The following is a 12,051-nucleotide window of genomic DNA, read 5'->3' as shown; positions in this document are numbered from 1 at the left end:
CATCTTTTGTGTCATACATAGTCATGTTGTGATATTCAAGCTGTATTCTACCCTTGTATCCTGTGCACAGTGTGTGTATGTGTGAAGTGCACAGGAAGGTGAAGCACTCAGGCCTGGAAAGCCTATCGTGAGCCTTTGAGGTGGGTGTTGTGTGCATGGGCGTGTCGAGTTGTTGCTTGGCCTACCCATATGCTTGGGAATGCGAGGCGACCTCACGGTCCTTTGTAGTGACCTCATGCACATAAACTCCTCTTACCTGCGCGCTCTGGGTTTTCCTACTCCTGGGGCTTACAGACTTGGTATCAGAGCAGGACTGCCTTTAGGAGCCCCTTGCAGCGGATGAAGTTGTGTCTAGAAACTCATATTTTAGTAGCTACATAGGAAAATTGTGCGCGAGAGTAGGAATTCTGCTTTTATTTCTTACCCCACCCACCCACCCTCTGGTAAGGAAGAGCAACGGTTTTACTCTATTCTTATCTTGTTTCACCTAGGCTTGGACGTGTTCGGGGAAACCATAGTGCCATAGGGAAAAGTGTTTTTGAAAATTTTCTGTACTATGGTTGCTTCAATATCATCTGCTATCAATCTCTACCATATAATCTGTTCCTTTGCAATGTTGGTATTTTCATGCCAACATGCTCTCTCCGTTGTTTTGGTGTTATCTCGACCACTTCTTTGTTCCGGTGCATACATCAACCTTCCTTCTCCGGAGTTGTTTCGTCAAGCTCTTTCCTTGTTGTTCTCTTCCAATATGCATAACAAGTGCCCACACGACCCAAGTTATTGACACTTGTTAATGCTAAAACTTCTGTATAGCTACATATCACTATCTTGCAAGATTTGTGAAATATTCTTGTTGCTATCGCCTAACCTTCTACATGTTATGGCTAGCTCTCGTGTGCTTGAATTCTTGTACATTGATGATAGCTATGTCATGTTTCTTGTTATCTTCTGAAGTTCTCGTTAAGCACTAATATTGGGTTTTTACTATCCATGATTGTGCTAACCTTGGTGTCCTTACTCAGAATGGAGAGTGGTGAAGATGATCCTCCACTTGAAGTGGACCAAGCTTTGGTTAAAATGGCGCAAGTCCTAAATCAGATGCAGATAAGCCAAGACAGAATCAATGGTGGCAATGCACGTGTCACTATTCAGGAGTTTCTCCAGCTCAACCCGCGCACTTTTGATGTCACCGCAGAGCCAATTGATGCTGATGATTGGTTACGCGAGATGAACAAGACTATCAGTGTGGCACATGTGGCTGATGAGGACCGTGTTCCTTATGTGACATATCTTCTTCGTGGAGTCTCAGCCGCATGGTGGGACAATTATCTGCTGATGAAAGCACCAGATGCAATCATTACCTGGGATGAGTTTCAGCTGCTCTTCAAGCGTCATCACATCCCTGACAGCATCATGGAGAGAAAGCGAGAAGAGTTCTGCAATTTGTCTCAAGGCAGCAACACTGTGCTGGCTTATAGAGATGCTTTCTTAAAACTGGCTCGTTATGCTGGAGATGAGGTATCTACGGATGCCAAAAAGCAAGCCATGTTTCGCAAAGGCCTGAACCCAGAGATCAAGTATGCTATACTCTTGGTCAAGTGCAATACCTTCGAGGAGCTCGTTAACACAGCACTCCAAGAAGAGTATGGTCGTGCAATGCTAGAAGAGTCTCGTAAGCGCTCTCGTGAAGCAGCTTCTTCCTCAACAACTGCTATGCCTCCTCGGAAACGTAGGATTTGGGTTCCAGCTCCTCCACAACCCACCTACATGCCTGAACCGAGTGGTTTTGTTTCCCGCCCTCCCACCCATGTTGTTGTTCCAAGGGCCTCTCAAGTTCATCAAAGGTCTGGCAGTCAAGCTAAGCAAAGTCACCGTGTTGATGCTCAGCAAAGGCCTAGTTCTGAAGTTCTAGCAAGACCAATGGGTCCTAATCCTTCCTCAAGAGCATGTTTCAAGTGCGGTGATCCGGGACATATTTCAATTCACTGTCCCCAAAACAAGCATCCTCTAATACAACCTTGCCCTCCAACAAAGGCGATGGTTCGTGTTCCTGCTCCGTCAAAGGCTTTCAACTATAACAATAAGCCTGGTACGAGAAGTGTATGGGTGAACAATGTCACAGCTGTCCAAGCAAAAAGGGCACCTGACATCGTGCTTGGTGTTCTTCCTGTGAACTCGATCCCAGCAAAAGTTCTGTTTGATACCGGAGCAGCACTTTCCTTTGTCTCTCAAAAGTTTGCTCTATCTCATGGTTTGCCTTTGGTTCCTTTGCCCAATAAACTCATGGTGAACTCCCCGGGAGCGCAGATGACAGTTTCCAAGATAAGCCATGGGAATCAAATTCTCATCGGAAGCCGTATGTTTCTTGCTTCACTCATAGCTCTCGGCAATTCAGACATTGATGTCATTCTCGGCATGGATTGGTTGAAGGCCAACAAAGCTGTAATTGATTGTGCCAAGCATTCAGTTTCCTTTCCTACTTCGACAGGCCACATAGTCTATTCACCTTCTGAGACACCTTCCGTTCAGCTCTTCGCTTTGAATCCTAGCTCTCTTCCGGAGCTTGAATCTATACCGGTGGTTTGCGACTTTCCTGACGTCTTCCCGGAAGAACTTCCAGGTATGCCACCTGACAGGGCTGTTGAGTTCGTCATTGAACTAGAGCCTGGAACAGCTCCTATCTCAAAGAGACCATACAAAATGGGTCCAAATGAGTTGGCTGAACTCAAGAAGCAGCTTGACGAGTTGCAAAAACTTGGTTTCATTCAGCCAAGCACTTCTCCATGGGGATGTCCTACCATCTTCGTCAAGAAAAAGGATAAAACTGATCGATTGGTGGTTGACTACCGCCCTCTCAATGAGAAAACGATCAAGAATACATATCCTCTTCCTCGCATCAATGAGCTCTTTGATCAGCTTGCGGGTGCAACTGTGTTCTCTAAGATGGATTTGAGAAGTGGTTATCACCAAATCAAAATCCGCAAAGAGGATGTACCCAAGACAGCCTTCAAAACTCGCTATGGTCTCTATGAATACACCGTCATGTCCTTTGGCCTCACTAATGCTCCTGCCACTTTCTCTCGGTTGATGAACTACATTTTCATGGAGTACCTCGACAAGTTTGTGGTAGTCTATCTCGATGATATCCTTGTCTACTCCAAGTCCAATGAGGAGCATGAAGAGCATCTTCGCCTCATTCTCCTGAAGCTTCGTGAACACCGTCTCTATGCCAAGTTCTCCAAATGTGAATTCTGGCTTCCTCAAGTCGTCTATCTTGGGCATGTCATTTCTGGAAAAGGCATTGCTGTCAATCCTGAAACCGTCAAGGCGATCGTTGAATGGCTTCCTCCGAAGAATGTCAAGCAAGTGAGAAGTTTCCTCGGTTTGGCAAGTTATTGCCGCCGCTTTGTTGAAAATTTCTCCAAGATCGCCAAGCCTCTTACCGATCTCCTCAAGAAAGACAAGAAGTTCCTTTGGTCTCCTCAATGCCAAGAAAGCTTTGACCTCCTCAAGCAGAAGCTCACTTCCACACCTATTCTTGTTCTTCCAGATACTTCTAAACCTTTCCAGATATTCTGTGATGCCTCTCTTCATGGGCTAGGCGCTGTCCTCATGCAAGAACGTCAAGTTGTGGCGTATGCTTCTCGTCAGTTGAAAAAGCATGAACTCAACTATCCCACACATGATCTCGAGCTTGCAGCCGTGTTACATGCTTTAATAACATGGCGCCAATACCTGTTGGGCAACAAATGTGAGATCTTCACCGACCACAAGAGTCTCAAATACATCTTCACACAACCCAACTTGAACCTCCGTCAAACGAGATGGATGGAAACCATCAAGGACTTTGATCTGTCTATCAGCTACACTCCAGGCAAAGCTAATGTCATGGCTGACGCCCTTAGTCGCAAGTCCTATTGCAACAACCTCATGATTCAAGAAAGTCAACCTGCTCTTTATGAAGAATTCAAGAAATTGAATCTTGAGCTTGTTCCCCAAGGTTACCTTGCAAACTTGGTGATCACGCAAACTCTTGAAGATAAGATACGAACCGGACAGTTAAGAGATGGTTGTATCAAAAACATCAAAGAGAACATGCACAAGCCCAAGTACAAGTCTTTCTCTATCGACGACAAAGGAACTCTGTTCTTCCAAGGTCGAATCGTTGTTCCGAAGGATCCAAGCCTCAGAAGCCTCATTCTCAAAGAAGCTCATGACACTCCTCTTTCTATCCATCCTGGCAGCACAAAGATGTATCTCGACATCAAGTATACCTATTGGTGGACTAGGATGAAAAGTGATATTGCTCGCTATGTCTCAGAGTGTGATGTCTGTCGCCGTGTCAAAGCAGAACATCAGAGACCTGCCGGTGTCCTCCAACCCTTGAATATTCCTGAGTGGAAATGGGATAAGATTGAGATGGACTTCATAACTGGCCTCCCAAAGTCTCGCAAAGGCAATGATGCTATCTTCGTGGTGATCGACCGTCTTTCCAAGGTTGCTCACTTCCTTCCTGTCAAAGAGACAATATCTGCTAGTCAGTTGGCTGACCTCTACACTGCAAAGATTGTTTCTCTTCATGGTGTTCCCTTGGAAATAAGCTCTGATCGCGGAAGTATCTTCACTTCCAGATTTTGGGCTAGCTTTCAGAAAGCTATGGGAACTAATCTGCTCTTCAAAGACGACTTACCATCCGCAAACGAGTGGGCAAGTCGAAAGAGTCAATCAGATTCTCGAGGACATGCTCCGTGCCTGTGTTATCTCCTTCGGCATGAAATGGGAAGAATGCCTTCCATTCGCTGAGTTCTCTTACAACAACAGTTATCAAGCTAGTTTGGGCATGGCACCCTTCGAAGCTCTCTATGGTCGCAAATGCAGAACACCTCTAAACTGGTCTGAAACCGGTGAAAGGCAAATCTTTGGCCCCGATGTCATCAACGAGGCTGAAGAAAAGGTGCGAATCATTCGTGACAATCTGAAAATAGCACAATCTCGGCAGAAAAGCTATTATGATAGCAAGCACCGTGATATGATATATCATCCTGGTGATCACGCCTACCTTCGTGTTACTCCTATGAGGGGTACTCATCGCTTTGGTATCAAAGGCAAGCTGGCGCCAAGATACATTGGTCCCTTCAAAGTTCTAGCAAAGCGTGGTGAAGTCGCTTACCTCCTTGAACTTCCTGAGAAGCTCTCAAAAGTGCACGATGTCTTCCACGTGTCACAGCTCAAGAAGTGCTTCAAAGATCCGGGCCGTGCAGTTGATCACGAGTCCATTGACCTCCAAGAAGACCTCTCCTACAAAGAGCATCCCGTTCGGATTCTTGATGAAGCTGAACGTCGAACTCGCAACAACTCTGTCAAGTTCCTCAAGGTGCAGTGGTCGCACCATTCTGATAAAGAAGCAACTTGGGAGCGGGAAGATCAACTCCGTTCTGAGTACCCGTCCTTTTTCTCTTCTACCTGAGAATCTCGGGGCGCGATTCCTTCAAGGGGGGGCGTTTGTAACATCCCAAGTGAGCTACCATCTTTACTTTCCATGTTTATGCATCATATTTGCATCATGCATGTCATATCATGTCACCTTTGGTTTTTTTATCAAATTGCATTTTGGTTTTTGTTGTTCTTTATTTTAAGTGTTGTTCTCCCTCCTTCTTCCTCTTGTTTCATCTCACCACTTGTGATGTTACAAGAAAAGCCAAAGCCTAAACCTATTTCCTATCACTTGACCTTTTTCAAAAATGTCATGCCAATTTTTCTAGTAAATATGGGTTGATATTAAACCCCTCTCTTTAATATCTTACTTTGCAATTAATCAACTTAAGCATGTATTTGCAATGTTCAAAATGTTTGTCTTGTTTACAAATAAAAATATTTATGTTGAAACTATTCCTCTCACTTGTCTCTATCTTTGTTTCAAATCCAAATTGTTTTCCAATGGTTCAAATAAAATCTGAGAAAGAAAAAGGAATAACAGAAATAAAAGAAAATCAGCCCAAGCTCTCTGTTCTCTTCCTGGAGCAAGCCCATATGACCATTTTGTTTTCTTTCTTTCCTGGAACGACAAGGCAGCGCCCTGCTCCTTGCTTTCCGTACAGAGCACGAGCAGTGCGTGCTCTTTTCTTCCCCACCTGCTCCAAGCACTTTCCCCTCTCTCCTTGAGCAACAAAATCATCCCAGCAAACCCTACCCATCTCCCTTTTCCTCTCCAAGCCGCCGCCACCGTCTCTGTCTCCTCCCAAAAACCCTCATCGTGAGAAAACCCCGCCGTCTACCTCGTCGACGCCGACGCCATGGCCACCCTCGGCCTCGTCTGAGCGGTGGAATTGAGCCACCGTTCCTTCCTCTCCGTCCTGGTCCGCTTCGCAGAGCTGGAGACGCCGCGGCTGCTCGAACGTGCCTCCACTTCTGCCTCGTGTGCCCCGGCTTCACCTTCATCTACGACGCCGGCGACCTCCCCTGCCGTTTCTTCCTCTTCGTCGACACCTCCAGGGTGAGCAGCCACATGCCCTGACCTTCCTACTTGTTTCCTTGCTTCATCTGGTCCGAGTTGAGAAGGAGAGACGAGATCAGGCGAGATCGAGTTCACATAAAAAAACGCCCAGTTTTTCTTCTCGCAGCACCTGTCTTTCGACACTTCTCCTCGCCAGCACAGGCCACTCCAGCTTGCGTTTTTCACACCGTTGGAAAGCTGAGACGAAGGGCTACAACTTTCGTTTTGGAATCAATCAATTTCGTTTCCTGTAGACGACGCCACATTCGTTCAAAGATCTGTCCAGAAAACAGATTCTGTTTAGTTTCAGTTTTCGCCGTGTCTCTGTTCCATTCTCCGACGAAGCTCACCGGCGTTCCAGATCGTTTCAGCACGCGCTTCTTGTACCTCTAGATGCACAACATCTCAGGCTTCATCTCTGTTTTTGAATCACCCAAATCGGCGCAGAAACGACGTCGCCATTGTCGTTCAAAGTTTGGTCCAGAAACAGATTCCAGATTTCAGTTCAGCTTGCTGTTTCGTCGGTCAGTTTCCCGGCGAGTCTCCCCGTGTACACAGTGCACCAAATCTACCCAAACCTGTCCTATTTGAATCTTGGTACCTTCTTCTTGCTCAACTACATCGAAGCTCCACCTAGGTCTGCCCAGATTCATCGTTTCCGACGCTTTAAAATCCGTGCAGAAATGCCTCTACAGGAATCGCAAGTGTCACAGTTTTCAGTTCAGCTGTCACGTTTTTCAGTTAACCCGGAGACCTACTTTACCTTATTTGTAACCTGGTCACTTTTCAAATCTTTTAAAACTACACTTATACTTGTCCAAACTTTGCAAACTTTATATCCAAGTTGTTCAGAAAAACATGATCTACTCAACCATGAATTTTGTTTCAGCTTTTGAACAAATAAAATTTTGACCACTTTCAAATCTGAACTAAAATTGACAAATCTTACATAAACCATAACTTGAGTTCTATAATTCCAAATTTAATAAACTTTATATCCTTATGCATCAGAAAAACATGAGGAATTCAAATATCAACATTTCATGCATCATTGTCCGCATCCCTGGTTCGGCAAAATTAAAAGTGCAACTTCAACTAAATGATATGTGTGGGTGTTTTTATCGTTTCATGCTACTTTGGAAAGCACCCCACTTAACTTTGCTATACATGAAACCTTGCACCTCATGCATCATATTGTGCATTGCATTTCCTTGTATTGATTTGTGCTTTACTATCCTTGTATGTGCTATTTGGTTCTTCTCGAGTAGACACCGACGCAGAGCGACGAGCAGAGTACGAGTTCCCTCACGGAGGATCGTGTCGGTGCTTCTACCTACGATCCGACAGCGAGCCCACCCCTTCACCTATTTTACTTTTACATGCTCTTTTGATCTATTGCTATCCTTATGTTGCGATTCTGTTGTGTCACGTGTCCTATCCACCTGTTACCTATATGTCCGAGATACACCTCCTCGCCCTACCTTTTGTTTGTTGTTTGCCAGCTTTGCGGGTCGTAGGCGAGTTTAGGGTTCTTGTTGATATCTCGAAATGTTCAGGATATCTTGTTGGGTAGTTGATTACTTGCTATATCTGTTGTTGGAGATATTCATGGCTCACCCTAATGATAATAATAAAATGGATAAGAAGAGGCATCGGTGGGTCAACTGTATATTTGGTTTTACCATGGCTCACTTGTGTCCAATTTTATAATTAGGACGAGTTCTTGTTTTCTGATCCAAGACTGAGCGCACTAACCACACGTGGGAGGTTTCACTGGGGCCCCCCTCGACCTATTACCGGAACTGCTTCCACTGTCCAAGTGCCACAATTAGATTTGTAACGTTTTGTTTCCCCCGAGCGTGCAAGCTTGTTTCTTTGTGGTCAGATGTTATGGTGTTACTTTTGGGGAAGCCGTTTGTGCCTTGTAACCCTGTTATCTCTTGCACGCTCGTAGGCGCGGCACGTATTGCTGAGGATGGATTCATCCTGCGGGCACTGTTTCCATCCGAAAGCCGTTCTCGCAACAGCTAGGTCCGCGTCGGAGTTCCGATCGGGCTCTGAAACGGATTTAACCTAGATAGGTGGCTTCTTGGACTTGGTCTGTGGCGAAGGTAGGGGTTGTGATGCGAGGTTTCGCTGGCAAGTTTTCTCAAAACCCTTGCTTGTGGAGTCGGACATGCGTGTATGGGTACAGTAGTGCATCCCTGCAGGGTGAAATCTTATCGATAAGCCGTGTCCGCGGTTATGGACGACTTGGAGATGTTTAACTCGATCATAGAACAACTTACACCTTATTGCCTGTTGTTAATAATTTGCTAATAAAACTTTTTCAAAAGTGTGAGTGCCTTTGCAACACCTCTTGGCGAAGGGGAGTCGCATTGGCTGGGTTTTGTTTGCAGAGTATATAACTGCTAGATTATACGCTCTCTCACCTTCTCTGATAGACGAATGTTGTAGCGTGTCTCTATTGGTTAGTGCTTTGCTGCCGCTAAACTCCACATATAGCCGGGCGAAGTTTACACCGCCCACCAGCGAGCATAGCTGGTCTTGTCTCGCAAGTACGTGCCATTGGTACTTACCCTCGTTTTTCTCCCTCTTTTTCCGGAACCCGCTTTCGACAAACAGGTACGACAGATGATGAGCAGTACGCAGGTGGCTACTTTGTCGAGTTCACGGACGACGACTTCGTTGCGTAGCAGGATCGTTCCTAAGGCAGCAGCCTGTGGCATGTTGGTTATGGGAACACCGCTTGATTATCTTCAGGACTCTTAGTCCAATTTGGATCTTGTCTGTACCCAGACCATTTGGCTATCTTATGTATGATGTACTGATGGGATATGTTTCCCTTCTGAGTGTCATTTGGATCTTGCTCATTAGAGCTTTGTTATATATGAACCTTATTTTCCATCTTTTGTGTCATACATAGTCATGTTGTGATATTCAAGCTGTATTCTACCCTTGTATCCTGTGCACAGTGTGTGTATGTGTGAAGTGCACAGGAAGGTGAAGCACTCAGGCCTGGAAAGCCTATCGTGAGCCTTTGAGGTGGGTGTTGTGTGCATGGGCGTGTCGAGTTGTTGCTTGGCCTACCCATATGCTTGGGAATGCGAGGCGACCTCACGGTCCTTTGTAGTGACCTCATGCACATAAACTCCTCTTACCTGCGCGCTCTGGGTTTTCCTACTCCTGGGGCTTACAGTTAATAAAAGTGCAAAGAAACCTATAGAACCTGAGGATCTTGTGACTGAGAATGTAGAAGATGGTCACATCATATTCTGTGAAGATGCTTCTAATATTGTTTCACATCCTAGTAAGTCTAGGAAAGCTAGTGTTCCTATGCTCTCTGTTAGAATTGGTGATCATTGTTATTATGGTTTATGCGATATTGGTGCAAGTATTAGTGCCATTCCTTATGAGCTTTACAAAGAAATCATGCATGAAATTGGTTCTTGTGAAATTGAAGATATTGATGTGGTTATTCGGCTAGCTAATAGGGAAACTATCTCTCCTATTGGTATTGTTCGAGATGTGGAAGTTCTATGTGGTAAGATTAAATATCCTGCTGACTTTTTGGTACTTGGTTCTGCTGCTAGTAAGACCTGTCCTATTATTTTTGGTAGACCTTTTCTAAATACTTGTGGAGCTATTATAGATTGCAAGAAAGAGAAAATTGTGACTAAATTTGCTGGTGAATCTTATGAGTTTAATTTCTCTAAATTTTCCAAAGTTCCTTATAAAGCTGAATTGCCTAATAATGATTTTAGAGTTGAACAGTGTGCATCTATTGCTCTTGCTCCTAGTAATCCTTTGCAGCAACATTTGGAGGATCATGAGAGTGAAGTCTTTAGGGAAGAAAGGAATGAGCTTGATGAAATTTTCCTTCGTCAACCTATTCTTAAAAATGACTTACCGGTTGAAGATCTAGGTACAACACCACCACCAAAGGAAGATCCTGTTTTTGATTTGAAACCGTTGCCTGATAATCTTAAGTATGCTTATATTGATGATAAGAAAACATATCCTGTTATTATTAGTGCTAAGCTTTCAGATTTTGAGGAAGAAAGATTATTGGAAATATTGAAGAAACACCGAGGAACTATTGGCTACACTCTTGATGACTTGAAGGGGATTTCTCCCGCTATTTGCCAACATGCCATCAACATGGAAGATGATGCAAAGCCTGTTGTTGAACATCAGCGTCGTTTAATTCCTAAGATGAAGGATGTGGTAAGGAATGAGGTATTGAAACTTCTTGAAGCTGGTATTATATATCCTATTGCTGATAGTAGATGGGTTAGTCATGTGCATTGTGTTCCTAAGAAAGGAGGAATAACTGTTGTACCTAATGATAATGATGAGCTTATCCCTCAAAGAGTAGTTGTAGGGTATAGAATGTGCATTGATTATCGAAAAGTTAATAAAGTTACTAAGAAGGATCATTACCCTTTACCTTTTATTGATCAAATGCTAGAAAGGTTATCTAAAAATACTCATTTCTGCTTTCTTGATGGTTATTCTGGGTTTTCACAAATTGATGTTAGAACTAAAGATCAAGAGAAAACCACTTTCACTTGTCCCTATGGAACTTATGCTTATAGGCGTATGCCTTTTGGTTTATGTAATGCTCCTGCTACTTTTCAAAGATGCATGTCTGCTATTTTTCATGGCTTTTGTGAAAAGATTGTAGAGGTATTCATGGACGATTTTTCTGTCTATGGGAATTCTTTTGATAATTGTTTGCGAAATCTTGATAAAGTTTTGCAGAGATGTGAAGAAACTAACCTTGTTCTTAATTGGGAGAACTGCCACTTTATGGTTAATGAAGGATTTGTATTGGGACATAAAATTTCTGAGAGAGGTATCGAAGTTGATAGAGCTAAAGTTGAAGCGATTGAGAAGATGCCTTATCCGAGGGATGTTAAAGGTATTCGTAGTGTTCTTGGTCATGCTGGTTTTTATAGGAGATTTATTAAAGATTTCTCTAAAATTTCAAAGCCTCTTACTAATCTTCTTCAAAAAGATGTACCTTTGGTTTTTGATGATGATTGTAAGGAAGCTTTTGAAACTCTAAAGGAAGCCTTAACAACTGCTCCAGTAGTTGAACCTCCTGATTGGAATTTACCTTTTGAAATTATGTGTGACGCTAGTGATTTTGCTGTTGGTGCTGTTCTTGGACAGCGAGTAGATAAAAAATTGAATGTTATTCATTATGCTAGTAAGACTCTTTGATGCTGCTCAAAGAAATTATGCTACAACTGAAAAACAATTATTAGCTGTAGTTTTTTGCTTGTGACAAGTTTAGGCCTTATATTGTTGATTCAAAAGTCACAATTCATACTGATCATGCTGCAATTAGGTACCTTATGGAAAAGAAAGATGCTAAGCCAAGGCTTATTAGATGGGTGCTTCTTTTGCAAGAATTTGATTTACATATTGTAGATAGGAAAGGTGATGATAATCCTGTTGCTGATAATTTGTCTAGATTGGAAAATATTGCTTATGATCTTGTTCATGTTAATGATAGTTTTCCAAATGAACAATTGGCTGTAATAAAG

At 43.5% G+C, this 12,051-nt stretch overlaps 1 protein-coding gene across 1 annotated transcript; it reads left to right on the top strand.

The window, feature by feature from the left end:
- Positions 1 to 1,026: 1,026 nt before the first annotated feature.
- Positions 1,027 to 3,604, top strand: LOC139832685 (uncharacterized). The gene is made up of 2 exons (XM_071822498.1): positions 1,027 to 3,047; positions 3,574 to 3,604. Exons 1-2 carry the CDS (start codon positions 1,027 to 1,029, stop codon positions 3,602 to 3,604), a joined length of 2,052 nt encoding a protein of 683 aa, XP_071678599.1.
- Positions 3,605 to 12,051: the final 8,447 nt, after the last annotated feature.

The sequence above is a fragment of the Lolium perenne genome, chromosome 6 (genome assembly GCF_019359855.2).
Source record: "Lolium perenne isolate Kyuss_39 chromosome 6, Kyuss_2.0, whole genome shotgun sequence".
Lineage (NCBI taxonomy): Eukaryota > Viridiplantae > Streptophyta > Magnoliopsida > Poales > Poaceae > Lolium > Lolium perenne.
The sequence above is the reverse complement of the archived record's forward strand: the minus strand, read 5'-3'. Positions and strand labels throughout refer to the sequence as shown.

What these genes read in the sequence shown, in the direction of transcription:
- LOC139832685 (XM_071822498.1), top strand. Translation starts at nt 1,027, where the DNA reads ATGGAGAGTGGTGAAGATGATCCTCCACTTGAAGTGGACCAAGCTTTG. An exon ending in CTCTATGAATACACCGTCAT is followed by an intron (nt 3,048 to 3,573) that starts GTCCTTTGGCCT and finishes AAACCTTTCCAG; the next exon opens with ATATTCTGTGATGCCTCTCT.